The sequence below is a fragment of the Anopheles coluzzii genome, chromosome 2 (assembly GCF_943734685.1).
Source record: "Anopheles coluzzii chromosome 2, AcolN3, whole genome shotgun sequence".
Classification (NCBI taxonomy): domain Eukaryota; kingdom Metazoa; phylum Arthropoda; class Insecta; order Diptera; family Culicidae; genus Anopheles; species Anopheles coluzzii.
The window spans coordinates 41,659,379-41,673,501 of NC_064670.1; the positions used below are offsets into that span (position 1 = coordinate 41,659,379).

At 44.7% G+C, this 14,123-nt stretch overlaps 1 protein-coding gene across 4 annotated transcripts in view; it reads left to right on the plus strand.

Annotated features, from left to right (window-relative positions):
* The window catches only part of LOC120953495 (protein CREBRF homolog), a 32,604-nt gene extending 18,481 nt beyond the window's left edge, over window positions 1-14,123 (plus strand). For 3 of the 4 annotated variants that reach the window (XM_040373469.2, XM_040373470.2, XM_040373468.2), the window contains exons 2-6: window positions 4,577-6,693; window positions 6,766-6,965; window positions 7,359-7,629; window positions 7,743-7,871; window positions 7,957-14,123. In XM_040373469.2, coding sequence (XP_040229403.2) covers window positions 4,668-6,693; window positions 6,766-6,965; window positions 7,359-7,629; window positions 7,743-7,871; window positions 7,957-8,060 — 2,730 coding nt within the window. In that variant the 5' untranslated portion in view covers window positions 4,577-4,667 and the 3' untranslated portion in view covers window positions 8,061-14,123. The remainder of the gene's footprint in view (window positions 1-4,576; window positions 6,694-6,765; window positions 6,966-7,358; window positions 7,630-7,742; window positions 7,872-7,956) is intronic. The other variant, XM_040373471.2, reaches the window with a different exon arrangement.

Here is a 14,123-nt window from a genome sequence, read left to right on the forward strand (position 1 = left end):
AGCTCCCCATTCAGCCCACGCTTAGCTCAGCTGATGGGTGGTTGTACATCGTTTGCACGACCGATTAGAGACAGATTGTTGAACCCTTTATTGGCTGATCGCGCGCTACGTTCGGTGGAATGTGGAGGTCGATCGGGGTGGGGTTTTGTGTTGTGTGCGTTAGCACTGTCATAAACATTCGACACGATCTAAAAATAGCTCAAGAAAGAAAACAAAACAAAAAAAAAAGGTGGAAAAGGAAACACATTATACCGAAAACCAGAAATGAAGGAGAGGATAAAGCAAAATGCCGAAAATAAATGGGCAATTTATACGCAGCTCCACCACTGCCAGCATTCGTATTTGATCGTTGCTTGCTTTTTGTGTGTGGTGTGTGTGTGTGTGTGTGTGTTGTGCTATAAGCTTACCGTTTACTTTTTTTCGGAGGAGCTAAGGGGGGATTCGAGGATCTTGCCGGACGATGGTTAGATCCAGACCAACCTTTCCATGTAATAATGCGGTTGAATATGTGTGTGTGTGTGATTTTTCTGTATAACATTCTGAATGTTTAAGATCGGCATTCTAATGTTCTCATGGCCACTGTAAGCGCTGTTGTCCTCGCGGAATTAAAAATAACCCTTTTGGTAGGTTTAGGATCCATTCTGAGAAGCTTCTTATGCTTCTTATGTTCAGAAGTTCTTCGCAAACTAATGTCCAATCCGCTATCGGAGCTTTCTAGAACACTGACCAATTGACCTCTGCAAGTACACGAAAGGTGTCGAAATATCGGTACAACACCGCATGGCGATAAGTGCTATGATATGATTGTTTGTGATTTCGCGAGCTTCCGAAATCGTGGCTGGAGTCTTCGTCGCTCTCTCTCGCTCCACCCGCACTCGTTACGATCGTATCATACCCTCGATTGGGCGATGATAACGAGTGTGCAGTACATAATAGTAAGCCATACACAGGGCGTACAAGAGGGGTGTACAACGAAGGGTAGTTTTGGTTTGTGTACATGAAGCGGTAAGTAACTTCTCCTTCACACACAGCAAACAAACGCAAGAACACACTTGTCTATACTTGATAAACCGACGAGGATGGGGGTTGGTAGTGAAGGGATGTTGCGCCATCTCGCCCAATGTCGACAACACACACACACACACACACACACACTCCCGACGTCACGAGTTGGCGATAGCTTCCATCCCCCCATTCCCCAGTCCCATTGGGAAGGGATTAATGTGTAAAAGTGAACAACACACCACCACAGCGCGCACTCCTCTTCAACCGACCGAGCCAACAGCGAATGTGTAGCACTTTGTTGTAGTGTGGAATGTGATCTTGTAGTGTGGCCGAGGGGGAAGAAGGTCCTAACCGTCTGTCACGTTAGTAGATAAAGTTTCACGCTGCTAGTAAATGGTGGTGCTCTTTAAAATCGCCATATCGCGTTGGTGGGTGGAATTTCCACGCAAAATATTCTTTATCTCTCTCCCCTTTTGGTTTTTTGTTGTTAAATTAAATATAGAAATAAACCTCTCACGAGTGTTGGTGTATGTGTGTCTGTCTCTCTCTCACTCTGTGCATGTTATCGGGGTAATTGTTTTCGTTCGCGGTGTTACTCTTAACTAATCTCGCACCATCAAAAACAAGCCCCCTTTTGCGCCATTTGACCCACTTCAGGGTGGCGTTGGGGACGATTTTGTTTGCACGCCAGACACATAACCGTCTGGTGTGGTGGTCAGGCCGCTGTCCGGGCAGGCCGTTCTGTGTGGGTGTGTATGCAAGCAAGGGAGAAGGGAAATTAATATTTGTAAAACAACAATGACACACATCGATGACGGTATGTTGAGGGCCGGACCCCAGGGGATGTGTTGCCTGCATCTAGCATGGAGTGGAGTGTGGTGTGGAGTAGAGGAAAATAATGCAGGCTGTATTGATGGTCGTGTGTGTGTGTGTATGTGCGATTTCCTATCATTGTTTACCGTGTCTGATGAACCACTTCAGACTAATCTGTTTCGAGTTGTTGATCAATTTGTCTTTTAGATTATGTCTTTATTGAACGGAAAGCTTTATAAACAAACAAACGTTTTAACTAAAAATATCCTTAGTTTTAGTAGTTTGATGTGACTTAGGCCTTTTTTGTAGAAATTATCATACCGCTTTGCTTGATCGCAGTTTTTTTTTTATGGAAATCAATTAAAAAAATTCCATTGTGTTTGCTTCATATGCATGTTCACCACTAAAACAAAACAATACCTCCTAGTGTAGGCCCTACCAAAACAAGTTCTCACTTCCGGTTCAAACTGTGAAGCAGCTGGAAGGAGAGAAAAAAGCGCCGAAACACAACAAACGATACTTCTGCTTGACTGACCAATGGGGGAGGGGGGGGGGGGGAAGGGAAAAGGCCAACTCTTTCCAGCACCAATTGAAACCGAAAACGAAACGGCTCCCCCCCACGTTCACCAAACGTTATAGCTGCTCCATCAAACCTCCACCACTACCAAAACCAAATCATCAGCGCTTGGTCGAAGCACACACAAAGACACACATGCACAAACCACGCGTAAAGTTGTTGCAACGCGTGGCTACACGTGCCTGCAACTACAGCTGCCTTTTGGTTCCGCTCTTCAGACCGGCAGGGTAGGGAAAACCTTGAACTTAACCGACCATGATGCCTTGGACGGTGAAGCGATCATGCTGGAATGGATGTGTTGGAACGGCAGAACCATGCCATGTGTGTGTGTGTGTGTGTGCGCCACAGTGGCCAAGAGAGCGGAGAACGCAGGGTAACGTACCACCCGAACGCGGTGGAAATGGTAGAACATTATTTTGGTGGTTTGGCGTTTTTCGTTCGTATGTTCTTTGTACTGTAACGGGTATAATTTCGTTTATGTGTGTGCTTTATGGCTGTGATGCATTACAATTTTGTGAGTGAGTAAAAAATGGCGAAAACGTTAGTGACGAGCTATTTCCCATATATTTACCCTAATTTGTCAACATTGTGTTCTTAATCGTTTCCTTTTATTTCTATTTTTTGTGTAACGCAAACGAACTGATTTAAATTATTTGATTGAGAATGATATAATCACAAGCAATAAGTTGAATTTAATTAGAGGCGTGCTCTATTACAAAACATTTTGCAACAAAAAGATATTATGCGTGAACACTGCCGTCAATCTGCCTCGTGACGTCCTCTAGATTCGTAATCAAGTTTGTATCTGTGGCGCGTGCATACATTAAAGAAACGTGCCGCATATTTAAATTGCATTCAAAACACACGCACACAGGTGTATTTGTGTGTTTAAGTGCAAGGCAATAGCAATCATCGGGGGACTACTGGGCAGGTCGAAATAAAAAAGAAAAACCTTTACTGCAAGGTGGTGAAAATAAACCGGCGGGGTTTGTTATTTTGAAACCGTACACTACTACTAATCACGGTGAAGAGCAACCAAGAGACAGACCGAGTCGTTACACCACGAAAGCATTGCCAGTGAGCGGGCGAAACGAAGTTCCCGGTCGGCCAGACAATCGTGGGATAGAATGACGCGAAAAAAACTATGTGTTTACATTGCACGTAGCGAGAAAAGGTCATCAAAAACTAACCAAAACAACCCGGACGGTGTGGACGGGGGTTTGGTGGTGTGATGATGAGGATCTTCTCGGCCACGGACATGATTGGCGAGAAGCTGGTGAGGATTATTTTTAGAATTCCGTAACTAGGACACAACACCACTAGAGATTTAGGGGAGGGAAGGCGAAAGGGCGAGAGCGAGAGCGTTTGTTTTCAAATCGGCGTTCACGCTTGTTCGGCTGCCATAATAACACCGTCTTCGTTAGGTGTCCCGTGGTGAGAAGTAGGGAAGCTGGTTAGCAAAGTGGGCGTGCAAAAGTATTTGAAACGTATAAATAAACATATCGAAACGTTTGATGAAATCGATGGAAGTCCGCTTTGATATTACATTATGTGTATGCATACGATCACTGCAGTCCTTGCTCGAGATGGCGATCGAGATGTTTTGTGTTTTGTGCAGTTTTCATTGGTTTATTAATGCATGATCTTAGTCTGTATATGCAAACTGATCTTTGCGGTCGAGAATCATTCAAATCATAAGGTCACACTTTTTTGGAAAACGGCCACCTTACATTTCTGTCAGTGTCTGGTGCAATATGCATCCTGGCAGTCGAAGTGTGTAATGCCGGAGAAATACTGTATTTACATTGCGGAAGTATAGAAACAACCGTGCGCTATTCTGGTGCCGGGTAGGGCAGGAGAGCTCTCCCCTTTCTGCCGTAGCGATCCCCGGGCAGTACTTGGCGGTTATGTCAGCTGACGCGTGTTAAACTTTCGCTTTCGGATTGGTATTTTTAGCGACCGAAAGTAGCAGTGACGATATGTTTCTTTTTTTTGCAACATATTCTCCGCGCCGCCAGCATTAGTTATGTGCTGTTGGATCGTGAATGTTATGGGTTGCAAGGGATTAGTGTGGGAGAGATTAATTTATTTCTACCTGGATACGGTACTTTATCGTTTTGCGTTAACATAGAATCGTTGCAACGGACTAATATATTTTTCCTTTTTCTTTTCTTTTTGCAGATAGAAAGCATCCCTTTACGACACAAGGATTAGCCTTCGGGCAGCATCCAGCAAACCGAGCGTGGTTGGTTTGTCGCGTACAGGAGTCTGGATGATGAGTAGCTTCGGCGGCTTGCAGAGCGGAGGCGGCCTAAACTTCACCACCGGTATCGGTAGCGTTGACGGAAGCGTTTCGATCGTCAAGCAGGAACCCACGGTATACACGGCTTCGTCCGCGGACGGCGGAACGAACGCAGGCAACAACAGTAGTTGCAACACGATCAACAACAACAACAACAACAGCCACAATCAGCAACACCATTTCCAGCAGAACACCTTCATGATGGACGCACTGAGCAGCAATCCGATGCTGACGACGGCATCGATGCCGATACCGTCCCGGAGCGCCAACCATCAGCGCGTGATGCAGTCGGATCTGGACTTTGGCAACGAGATGGACCACCAGTTCCGCAGCTCTGGCCAGCTGCTGCACGATGTCGGCGTGATGGCGGCCGGCAACGGCGGCAGCTTCCAGACGGGCAGCCTGCCCACACAGATGGACGGCATGTTTCACAGCGGTTGGGACAACCTGATCCTGACGGCGGACGGCATCGATCTCGGGCCGATGAATGCAGCCGGCCTGCAGATGATGGACACGTGGAACAATTTAATCTCCCCGTCCTCGACGGTGTCGTCGGCGACGCAGCTGGACGAGTCGGGCATACAGCAGGTGATGGTCGGCGACGGTACCGCGATCGTGCTGGGCGGTGGTGGCGTCGGTGGCCTCGGCGCCGGACAGCAGCTGATGGAAGAGTTTGAGGTTTACCCGCTGGAAGATTTCAACGACGGGCTGCTGTGCAATGATTTGAACACGATCGACGGGCTGTTTCACGACGATATAACGCTGCTCAGCCAGCCGCTGAGCCAGCAGTCGCCGAACCTGAGCGGCGACAGTGCCATCATCCTGTCGCCCAGCTTGCCCCAGCAGATTCTGGGCCGTTCGTCGAACCTTTCGTCCGGCGGGCTGACCATCTTGGCGAGCGGCGAGAACACGGTTGGTAGCGTGGGCAGTAACAGCGTTTCGTCAGGCTTCGGACCGGCCACGGCAGCCGGTGGCATGCAGCTGCTCACGAACGACCCGATGGTGGCGGCCAACTACATCAGCAACACCAACAGCAACAGCAGCTTGCTGTACGATGAGCAGACGCGCATCTCCTCGTCGCCGTTCGAGCTGTACACGAAGCAGGAACCGGGCAGTGCGGTCCAGTCCCCGCTCGCCTTCTCGCCCAGCAGCCACGGTTCCAGCCCGTCCATTTCCGAGGGTGGCCACCTGATGGTACCGCAGGCCGGCAGCTCAGCGGCGAAGAATTTGCTGCAGCAGCAGCTGCAGAGCTCGTTCAACAACAACAACACGATGTACAACGGTGCCTCGAGTACGATCAGCGCCGGCAAGCTGATCAAGAGCGGCGGTGCGACGTCCCCGGGCAATAATAACAGCGACACGGCGAAGAACCAGAACCTGGGCGGTAGCAGCCCGGGCCTCGATGCTGGTGCACACCAGCAGCAGCCGCAGCAGCAGATGCCACTGCGCGCTTCGCGGCGTGGCTTCAACTTTAGCAGGAACAGCGGCAACGTGGGCCAGGTGCAGCATAACCCGAAGTATTCCACCCTGCAGCAGCTGCTGATGAGCAACACGTCCGATCGGCTGGGCAGCGGCGGCAATCTGGTGCTGGGACAGTCGGTTCCCGCCGGTAGCGGTTCCGCCGGGTTGCTGTCCAGTGCCGCGCTCAGCCCCGGCGGCAGCGGCGGCAGTTACTCCGGCCGGCGTCTGTTGCAGGCCCAGCTGGCGGCGGGAACGACGAGTGCGGCCGTTTCGGTCGGCTCGAATGCCGGCACGTCCGGTACGGCAATGTCGCGCTTGTCCTCGTCCGCACCGACACACATTTCCGGCTTTGAGCAGATTTGGCAACGGCGTGAACCGCGCCCACATCTCCTGTCGACCGGTAGTTTGGCCGAGGCCGGCTCAACCTCTTCGCTGAGCACCGGAAGCATCCTTAGCCCGGAGGCGCCCGATTTTTCACACGACGAAGGCTACTCAGACGATAGCGATCACTATGAGGATTACTCCAGCGGCGAAGGTATGTTTGTGCTTGATGTTTGTGAGCGTTGAGCGTTGTTTCTTACCGCATTTACCTCTTCTGTTGCTACAGATTCGGATAGCGAGGATACGGGCAAGGTGTCGTCCAGTGCCGGCAGCAAGGCAAAGCGCTACTTCTGGCAGTACAATGTGCAGGCGAAGGGACCGAAGGGACAGCGTTTGGTCATAAAAACGCAGGTGGAGGATCCGCACGTGCTGAACGCGGTCACCGATCCCGTATTCAGCCCGAACTGCTCCGTTCGAGGCATTAAGGTTGGTGTAAAAAGCAGGCTGCAGGCACTCTGCAATTGCCCGACATTTTGACTCTTATCTTATGACCCGAGCGTGCCGCTGCAATCGTTGCATTTCAGTGTGGATTGCATTGCAAGAAAATATGCTTTGCCTTTTATATAGTATACTTGTCCAAATTAAGAAGAAAAGCCGTATAAATTTTAAAATTCAACAAAATTTGTATCAAAAAGTGAACTAACCGTTTTGGATTCTTTCTCTTCTTCTTCTTCTTCTTCTCTTTTTTCTTTCTCTTACAAAACACGAAACGCCTCCTCTTTACATTCCATTCCAACCTTCGACACACTCTGGTGGCGATTATTATGTGCGCACACATCGGTACGGGAATCGCTCGAACGTACGGTTAATGTTCTTAAGAATCTTCGTTTACAGCACAGCGGCAAGGCGCGGAAGGGTGACGGCAACGATCTGACGCCGAATCCTCGCAAGCTGCACAACATCGGCAAGGAGCTGGACAAGCTCGGCCGCGTCATCAACGACATGAAGCCCGTTAGCGAGCTGCCGTTCAATGCGCGCCCGAAGACGCGCAAGGAAAAGAACAAGCTGGCGTCGCGGGCCTGCCGGCTGAAGAAGAAGGCACAGCACGAAGCGAACAAGATCAAGCTGTACGGGCTGGAGACGGAACACAGTGCGTATACGTGAACAATTGTCCATTCGCTTTAGCAAACAAACTTGTATATTATTATGTGCTTCATGAATTGTATGAGGTTGTAACGAATCTGGTTTTGCTTCTCTCAACAGAGCGTCTCATGAACGGAATATTGCATCTGAAACAGATCCTGGTGACGAAGTGCAGCAATGCGGGAACGGCCAGTGAGAACCCAGAAGAGTACAAACAGCAACTAGACACGTTGGTGCAAACGTCATCCAGTAAGTGTTTGAACTGCTGAGGGTGTGATTAGCACCGACATCGCTTAACGTACTTTCTTTACCTCTATCCTTTTTTGTATAACAGAAATAAAAATTGCTGGCAATTCTACTGAGTTTGTGAATAAAATGCTCGAGAATGTGCGGACGGGTAACAACACCAGCATAGATACGGTGCTGGAGCACTTCTAGATCGGTCCGGAAGCTTCCTGTTGTGTTGTGCGCTTGTTATGAACGATACAGCAACGTGTGTGTGCGTGCCGAGAGGAGGAGGAGGAGTCGCGAAGTCGAATGGTGATGGTTTTGCGCGTCATTTTCTCTCCACTCTGGAGGGAAAGTCGAACCAGCACCAAATCACCAATGACGAATCAATGAGACTGTAAGATAAAAAAAAAGAAAGCAACCAATTACCTTCGTTTTGTTTAAAACTACATAATATTTTCTAATGAGCGTGCATTGTATGAATAATGCATAAAACGGCACATGATGCACATAGTGCGGCGGGGAATAAGTGATATTTGCCATTGCGCTGTTGGCAGACGCCGGCAGCAGTGGTGCAAAAGCAATCACTCCGGATGGCGCAGTGAATAAGAAATTACTACCACCTAAGAGAAGATCGTTGCAGAAGAAGGAGAAGCATTTGTACGGGGAGTGCACTTTCCATGCAAAGTGCAATCCAGAACACGTGACAGAGCGAGATAGAAGAGCAAGAGGGAGAGAGAGATAAAGCGAGGGAGGAATGCTGAAACATATGTTGGTCATTATATGATATTTGAACAAGCATTAGCGAGTAAGAACACATTTCTTTACATGCATATACATATACGTAGATACACTGTAAGGTACCGGATAAGGATTATTCAAACCTGTTTTTGTTTGTCAGTACAACTTGTTACATTATATATATACGGATATATTTTTTATACGAAGTTGATCACTAAAAGAAAACAAGCACCAAGTACTAATTTGGATTTATTGCCTCCACATTTCTTCTTCTGTTTGTTGCAAACTCATCGAGCAAGCGCCTTGTAGTGCGTTCTCTCGATTGGAAAGTGGTCGTGATCCTTTCCAGTTAAACACTTTACCTCTACAACGAAATCAAAACCAAAACCACACTGGTTTCTTTTGTATAAAACCCCAATCTCTGATCAAATCAACTTCACAGAAATCACCTCTATTATGTGTACAGCAGATTACAAATATTGGTAACCGGTATGACCAACTATCCCTAAACCAAAACCACACGGACTGAGATGAGTGCCGCGTCAAACGCGACCATATACTTATCATACTTTGTGCCACACAAACTACACGCGCGCGTACATATACATGCAGTTACACATCCATCCAGCGTGACCAATAGGGTTAACAGGAACAAAAAAACAAACACAAACGAATGAAATGAAGCTCAGGAACAAAGTGCGTGTGTATTGGGGTTGGATTGAACAATTGCAGTTTTTTTTATTTCTTACAAACGTGTTTACTTTTGAACCATTTTTGTTATTTTTTTTCAAATTCAATGTGAAAACGAGTTGTGTCGGAGCAATGGAAACTGTATGTTTGAGATACAGGATAATTTACACATAAGGATCATTTTAACATTCAAACTTTTTCTCTTTAAAAATGAAGGATGGGAATTATTTTGTGTGCCGTAGGTGTGGATATTGAACGAGACGAATGAAATGCTTGAAGAAAGCAAACAAAAAAAAAACAAAAAAAGAAATCAAGAGATTGCATATGCGTACACTGACCGACGTGAATGTGAATGAAAATTACCTTTAACGTATAAAAACGATAACCATTGATAATTGATAACGTATGTACCTAATTACCCTGGCGTAAAAAAACAAAACACACAAACAGACATTATATAGATATGTATACACATATAATCTTTTTTACATTTTCTCAACTATTGTGTGCGATTAATCCTTGTAGGATGGGTTTACGAGAAAGATAAGGAACAGAATGGAAATAGATAGAGTGATAGGATAGATACTGCGGGTGTCAGCGGTTTGTCTTTTTGTTTTGCGGAAGAACACGATGGAAGAATACAGCCGCCCCTGGCCTCTGGAGTAGTAGTAGTAGTTCTGTAAGTGCTATAGTATGTAACGAATACTTTTTTGTCTGTACCCCTGTTTTTTACTAGATATTTGACATACTACTCAGCTCACCGGTGTCGCATGTGTTACAGGAATCTTGTCGCATTAGTTGTGTGAAGTGCGTTCCGAGATGTTCGAAATCGATCGTTACTTTCCCGCCCCAATTCCTCCTTTTTCATAATCGTAGTTGTTTAAGCAAGACAGCGACAGTACAGGCAGCGATGGGAGATGAGGCAGTGTCAAGGATAGCTTTTATGCGTTGCATTACACAACCGGTACGAAAATTCAGTGATCATTTCCGTTTTCCAAGTGTTTTTATTTCCCTTCTTCCTGGTTGTGTAGTGAGCGGATAGTTTAGCGAGGCTTTGTTCAGGAAAATGGGAGATCGAGCGTGATCGAGCGAGAGAGGGAAAGAGCTTAGAAGTGTACCTTAAGCAGCAGCATCAGACTAATACTGTTGATTGTTCTGGTTATTTTAGGCACTAGTACCCGGGAAAAGAAGAACGGTTTGCCCCCGTGCAGTCCCCCCCGGGGCTAGGGATATCGAAAAGTGTGACCAAAGTGCTTGTTTGGAAAAGAAAACGGCCTGGCGCTAGGAATGATTTTCGAAATGAGGATGGTTTAATGCTACAACGCTTTAATATCGGTTCAAAGGCGAACAGTCAGTCTCGCAGATGGTTCTGCAAATAAGCGACACTATTCTGGTACTTGGTTGGGCACAACGCATACACCAACAAACACTTTAAAATATATCATTTTAATCGCTTTCGGCTGCAGAACGATACAGCTTTAACCCCCACACGCACCCATTGATTGCAGCAGTTGTAAACGAAGAATTGTGATAATATTTTCTGTTTTGCTGCAAATTGTCTGTTGTATACAGAAACTTGCAAGCTGCCATACTGCATTTATTTGAATTCCAGCGTCGAAGCGTGCGTTTTTTGTATGTCCTGTGTGTATGTGTAACAAAAACACGCAGAACACGTAATGAATACAGTGGTAAAGACAACGTTTATGTTTTTAAATTGATTTTTGTTCGTTTTTCCTTCTGTATCATTTTTTTTTTTTGGAAAATAAAGGGCACCCCGATGCACTTCCGTGGTTGATTTTTGTGTGCAGCATGCAACCCCGAGAAATCTGTTCTGCAGCAGCAACGTACAACAAACCTACAAACAATCTGTGATTTTCGTTAATGTTATAGTGAGCGTTTTTGTAGTGTCAGCTTCTATTTTTACTACGATAGGAAGGTTTTGCTCTGTTTTTGGGCTAGGAACAGCGTGCAGTTATGTCTTTTTATTTGTCCGTATTTCCAATTTAGTTGTTTTGCGTTCCGTTTGTTTCTGGTTTGCTGCAGATTACATTAAGCAATAATAATTATTTGCGATGCATCTTACCGTTTCCAAACTCTCTTTCTCTGAGTTATTGTGTTGGGATCAGACAAGCGGACTGACACGAAAAGGTTGAATAAGGCACGCGAATAGTAGAACTAGCGCAGTCAGCGTATGCTCAGGTTTGTTGACTAATGGCATAGTATGGCACTTGCTTCCGATGTTTCTTTTCCAACGTAGCATTAAGCATGATGGAGCTGGATTGAATTCGTCTTATTACTTACCTCTGTTTGTTGAATTTATTGATATTGGCTATATTTTACCCTACACAGCTCTGTTGCAAGATTTACTTTACAATACCAGAGTAGAATGTAAGTTTTTTTTATATCTTGACGAATTGATTGGAAAGTTAGGATTTTCAAATAATCGCGTGTGCTATTGTTTAAAATTCAAAACGGCAACGGCATGGAATTATAGTTGCATCGAAATTGTATAAACTAGAATTTAACAAATTGATTTATTCTTACAAGCGTGAAAACACTCAATTTGAAGATCGTGCCCAGTGTGTGGTAGAAGATATGTAAGGCAATTTGGTTTTCATCCACTATCAATCATTTCCCGAGGTGTTTATCAATCATATGGCCTGCAAAATGATGCGTTATTATGTTGCTTTAAATTGAGGCAGTCTCTATCCACATTAAAAAAATAATTCGAAAATTAAAAAAAAAATCGCAACAATATCCTATATACTATTGATCATTACAAAAGTTTCTCTTTTTGAACATGAATAACTCTATTATCAACATCCCTCGTGTTGTACTTGTTTTACTTAAACTTAATCTTACTACGGTTAGCTTTTTTCGCAAATTAAAATGGAGGATTAAATTTAGTGGTAAAAATCAAACAAAAGTCAAATGTTCCTATCCCACATTATGTCTAGGAAGCAGAAAAGGAATTTGCAGCGAGACACTTATCGAAATCAATGTTTGGCAAACCAAATACAGGTTAACATCATAAACACATCATAAAAAAAAAACAATAATTCTACAATTCTCCTCTCGCAATCAAATGATGAACACAATGATAATAACCAAGCTGAAACAGGCCTCTAACCTCTTGCCCCCCTCCTTCGCCCGTTTACACAGCCCAAGTTGATCGAAACAAATTGTACAAATATAATACAACAACGCATTACAGCGTCAAAGCGTGTGTCAACTAAGGGGACTACTTTAGTGATCATCATCTACAAAAATGTGTGAAGCAGTAATTAGGATGAATGTTCTTTTTTCTACGTTTTTTTTCCTTCTTCTACCGGTACCTGGCTACAGTTCGTTGCAAAAAGCAGTGCAGCCCGCAGTGCTGGTCTGCAATGCCAGTTTGCAGTTCCTTTCGTACAGAATGCATAGAATGTACAAATATATTTCTTTCATCCTCACAAGCTTTGAAATTGCTTCACCGGGTGGTGTGGTTTCCTGCTCTGGTACAAATATTAGGATGGAAACAATTGGATAAAGGAAAAAATCTGGTCGATTTACACTACCTCAGCACGATGATGAATGTATCGTAGAAGAGAAGAGAAGAGATTACACCCAACACTAACCGAAGCAAATACGGAAAACAGAAAAGGGAAAACCACACAAGCAGAAGCTTGTATACAAAGGAAAATGTATATTTTCATGAATACAAAACTTTATACACGCGCGCCCACACATATTGAACTCCGTTTAACGAAGCCTTTCATCATCCCGTCAACGGTTGTGTAAAGAGCGGTAGTCTGTTGTGCAGTTGCCGAAGGTAACGCTTTAGGATGTAGGATAACACGCATGTGATTATTACAATGAGATTGCCATAAACTGCATGAAGCAACAAGAAACACTAAAAACCATGTACGTACACTACGAAACAAAGAGTTGAAACAACTGCTCCCCTTTCGAAAGTGCTGTTTTGTTTGCGCTCTTCCTCCACTCTCTCTTTCTCTCTCTACAAGAATCCAAATCATAAAACCCATCTGTAATAGAAAAGCGTTTTAAACGCTTAGCTGCTTGAAAATTTACTTAGTGAGAGGCTGCTAAATAAAAAAAAGAAGAAACAAAACACTGAAATACAAAACGAAGAAAAAATCGTGGAAAATAACAAAGCCAAACTAAAAACGAAGGTAACGATAACAAGTGAACTTCATTCTGGTGGGAGCGTGTGAGAAGCATGTAATACATTAGGGCCATGTTTGCTAAGTACAATGGAGTGTATATTTTTATAAACATTTTCAATTGACATATGAATAAACACACTCAGCAGCAACATATGAAAAGAAAAGGAACGAAATGAAATAAAAATAAAATGACTTGAAGCAGCTTGACGGTAGATTACTGATTCAGCTGAGGTGTAGGGTGTTTGATTTATCTAACTTGGTTATGATTTTTAAAAGCAAATCTTAGGGCCACTTCGACACGCGTGTACGAAAGCAGGAAGAAACAGATCCCTTTTTGGATGCAATAGGCTTGATGCTATGTTGCTCCGTTGGAAGAATGGAGAGGCATTTTAAATGTTGGAAAATGGGGTACCGTAACAGTTCAAATCGCAAGCTTTTTGAATGAGTTCTTGCGTTATTGGTTTCCTAGACACGAACGAAGATAGCGAACCACTTCGTAGCAGGTCTGCAATGTAATGAGACGAGCAAAGATGCAAGGACGAGCAAATATGTGTAACAAGGGTCGAAAACTACCAATTGTAATAGCTGTGCTTACGTTGGATTAAACACAATAAAACTTTCATCTGAGATACTGTAATGGATAATAAAGGAACTAAAAGTGTATGTACAAATGAAA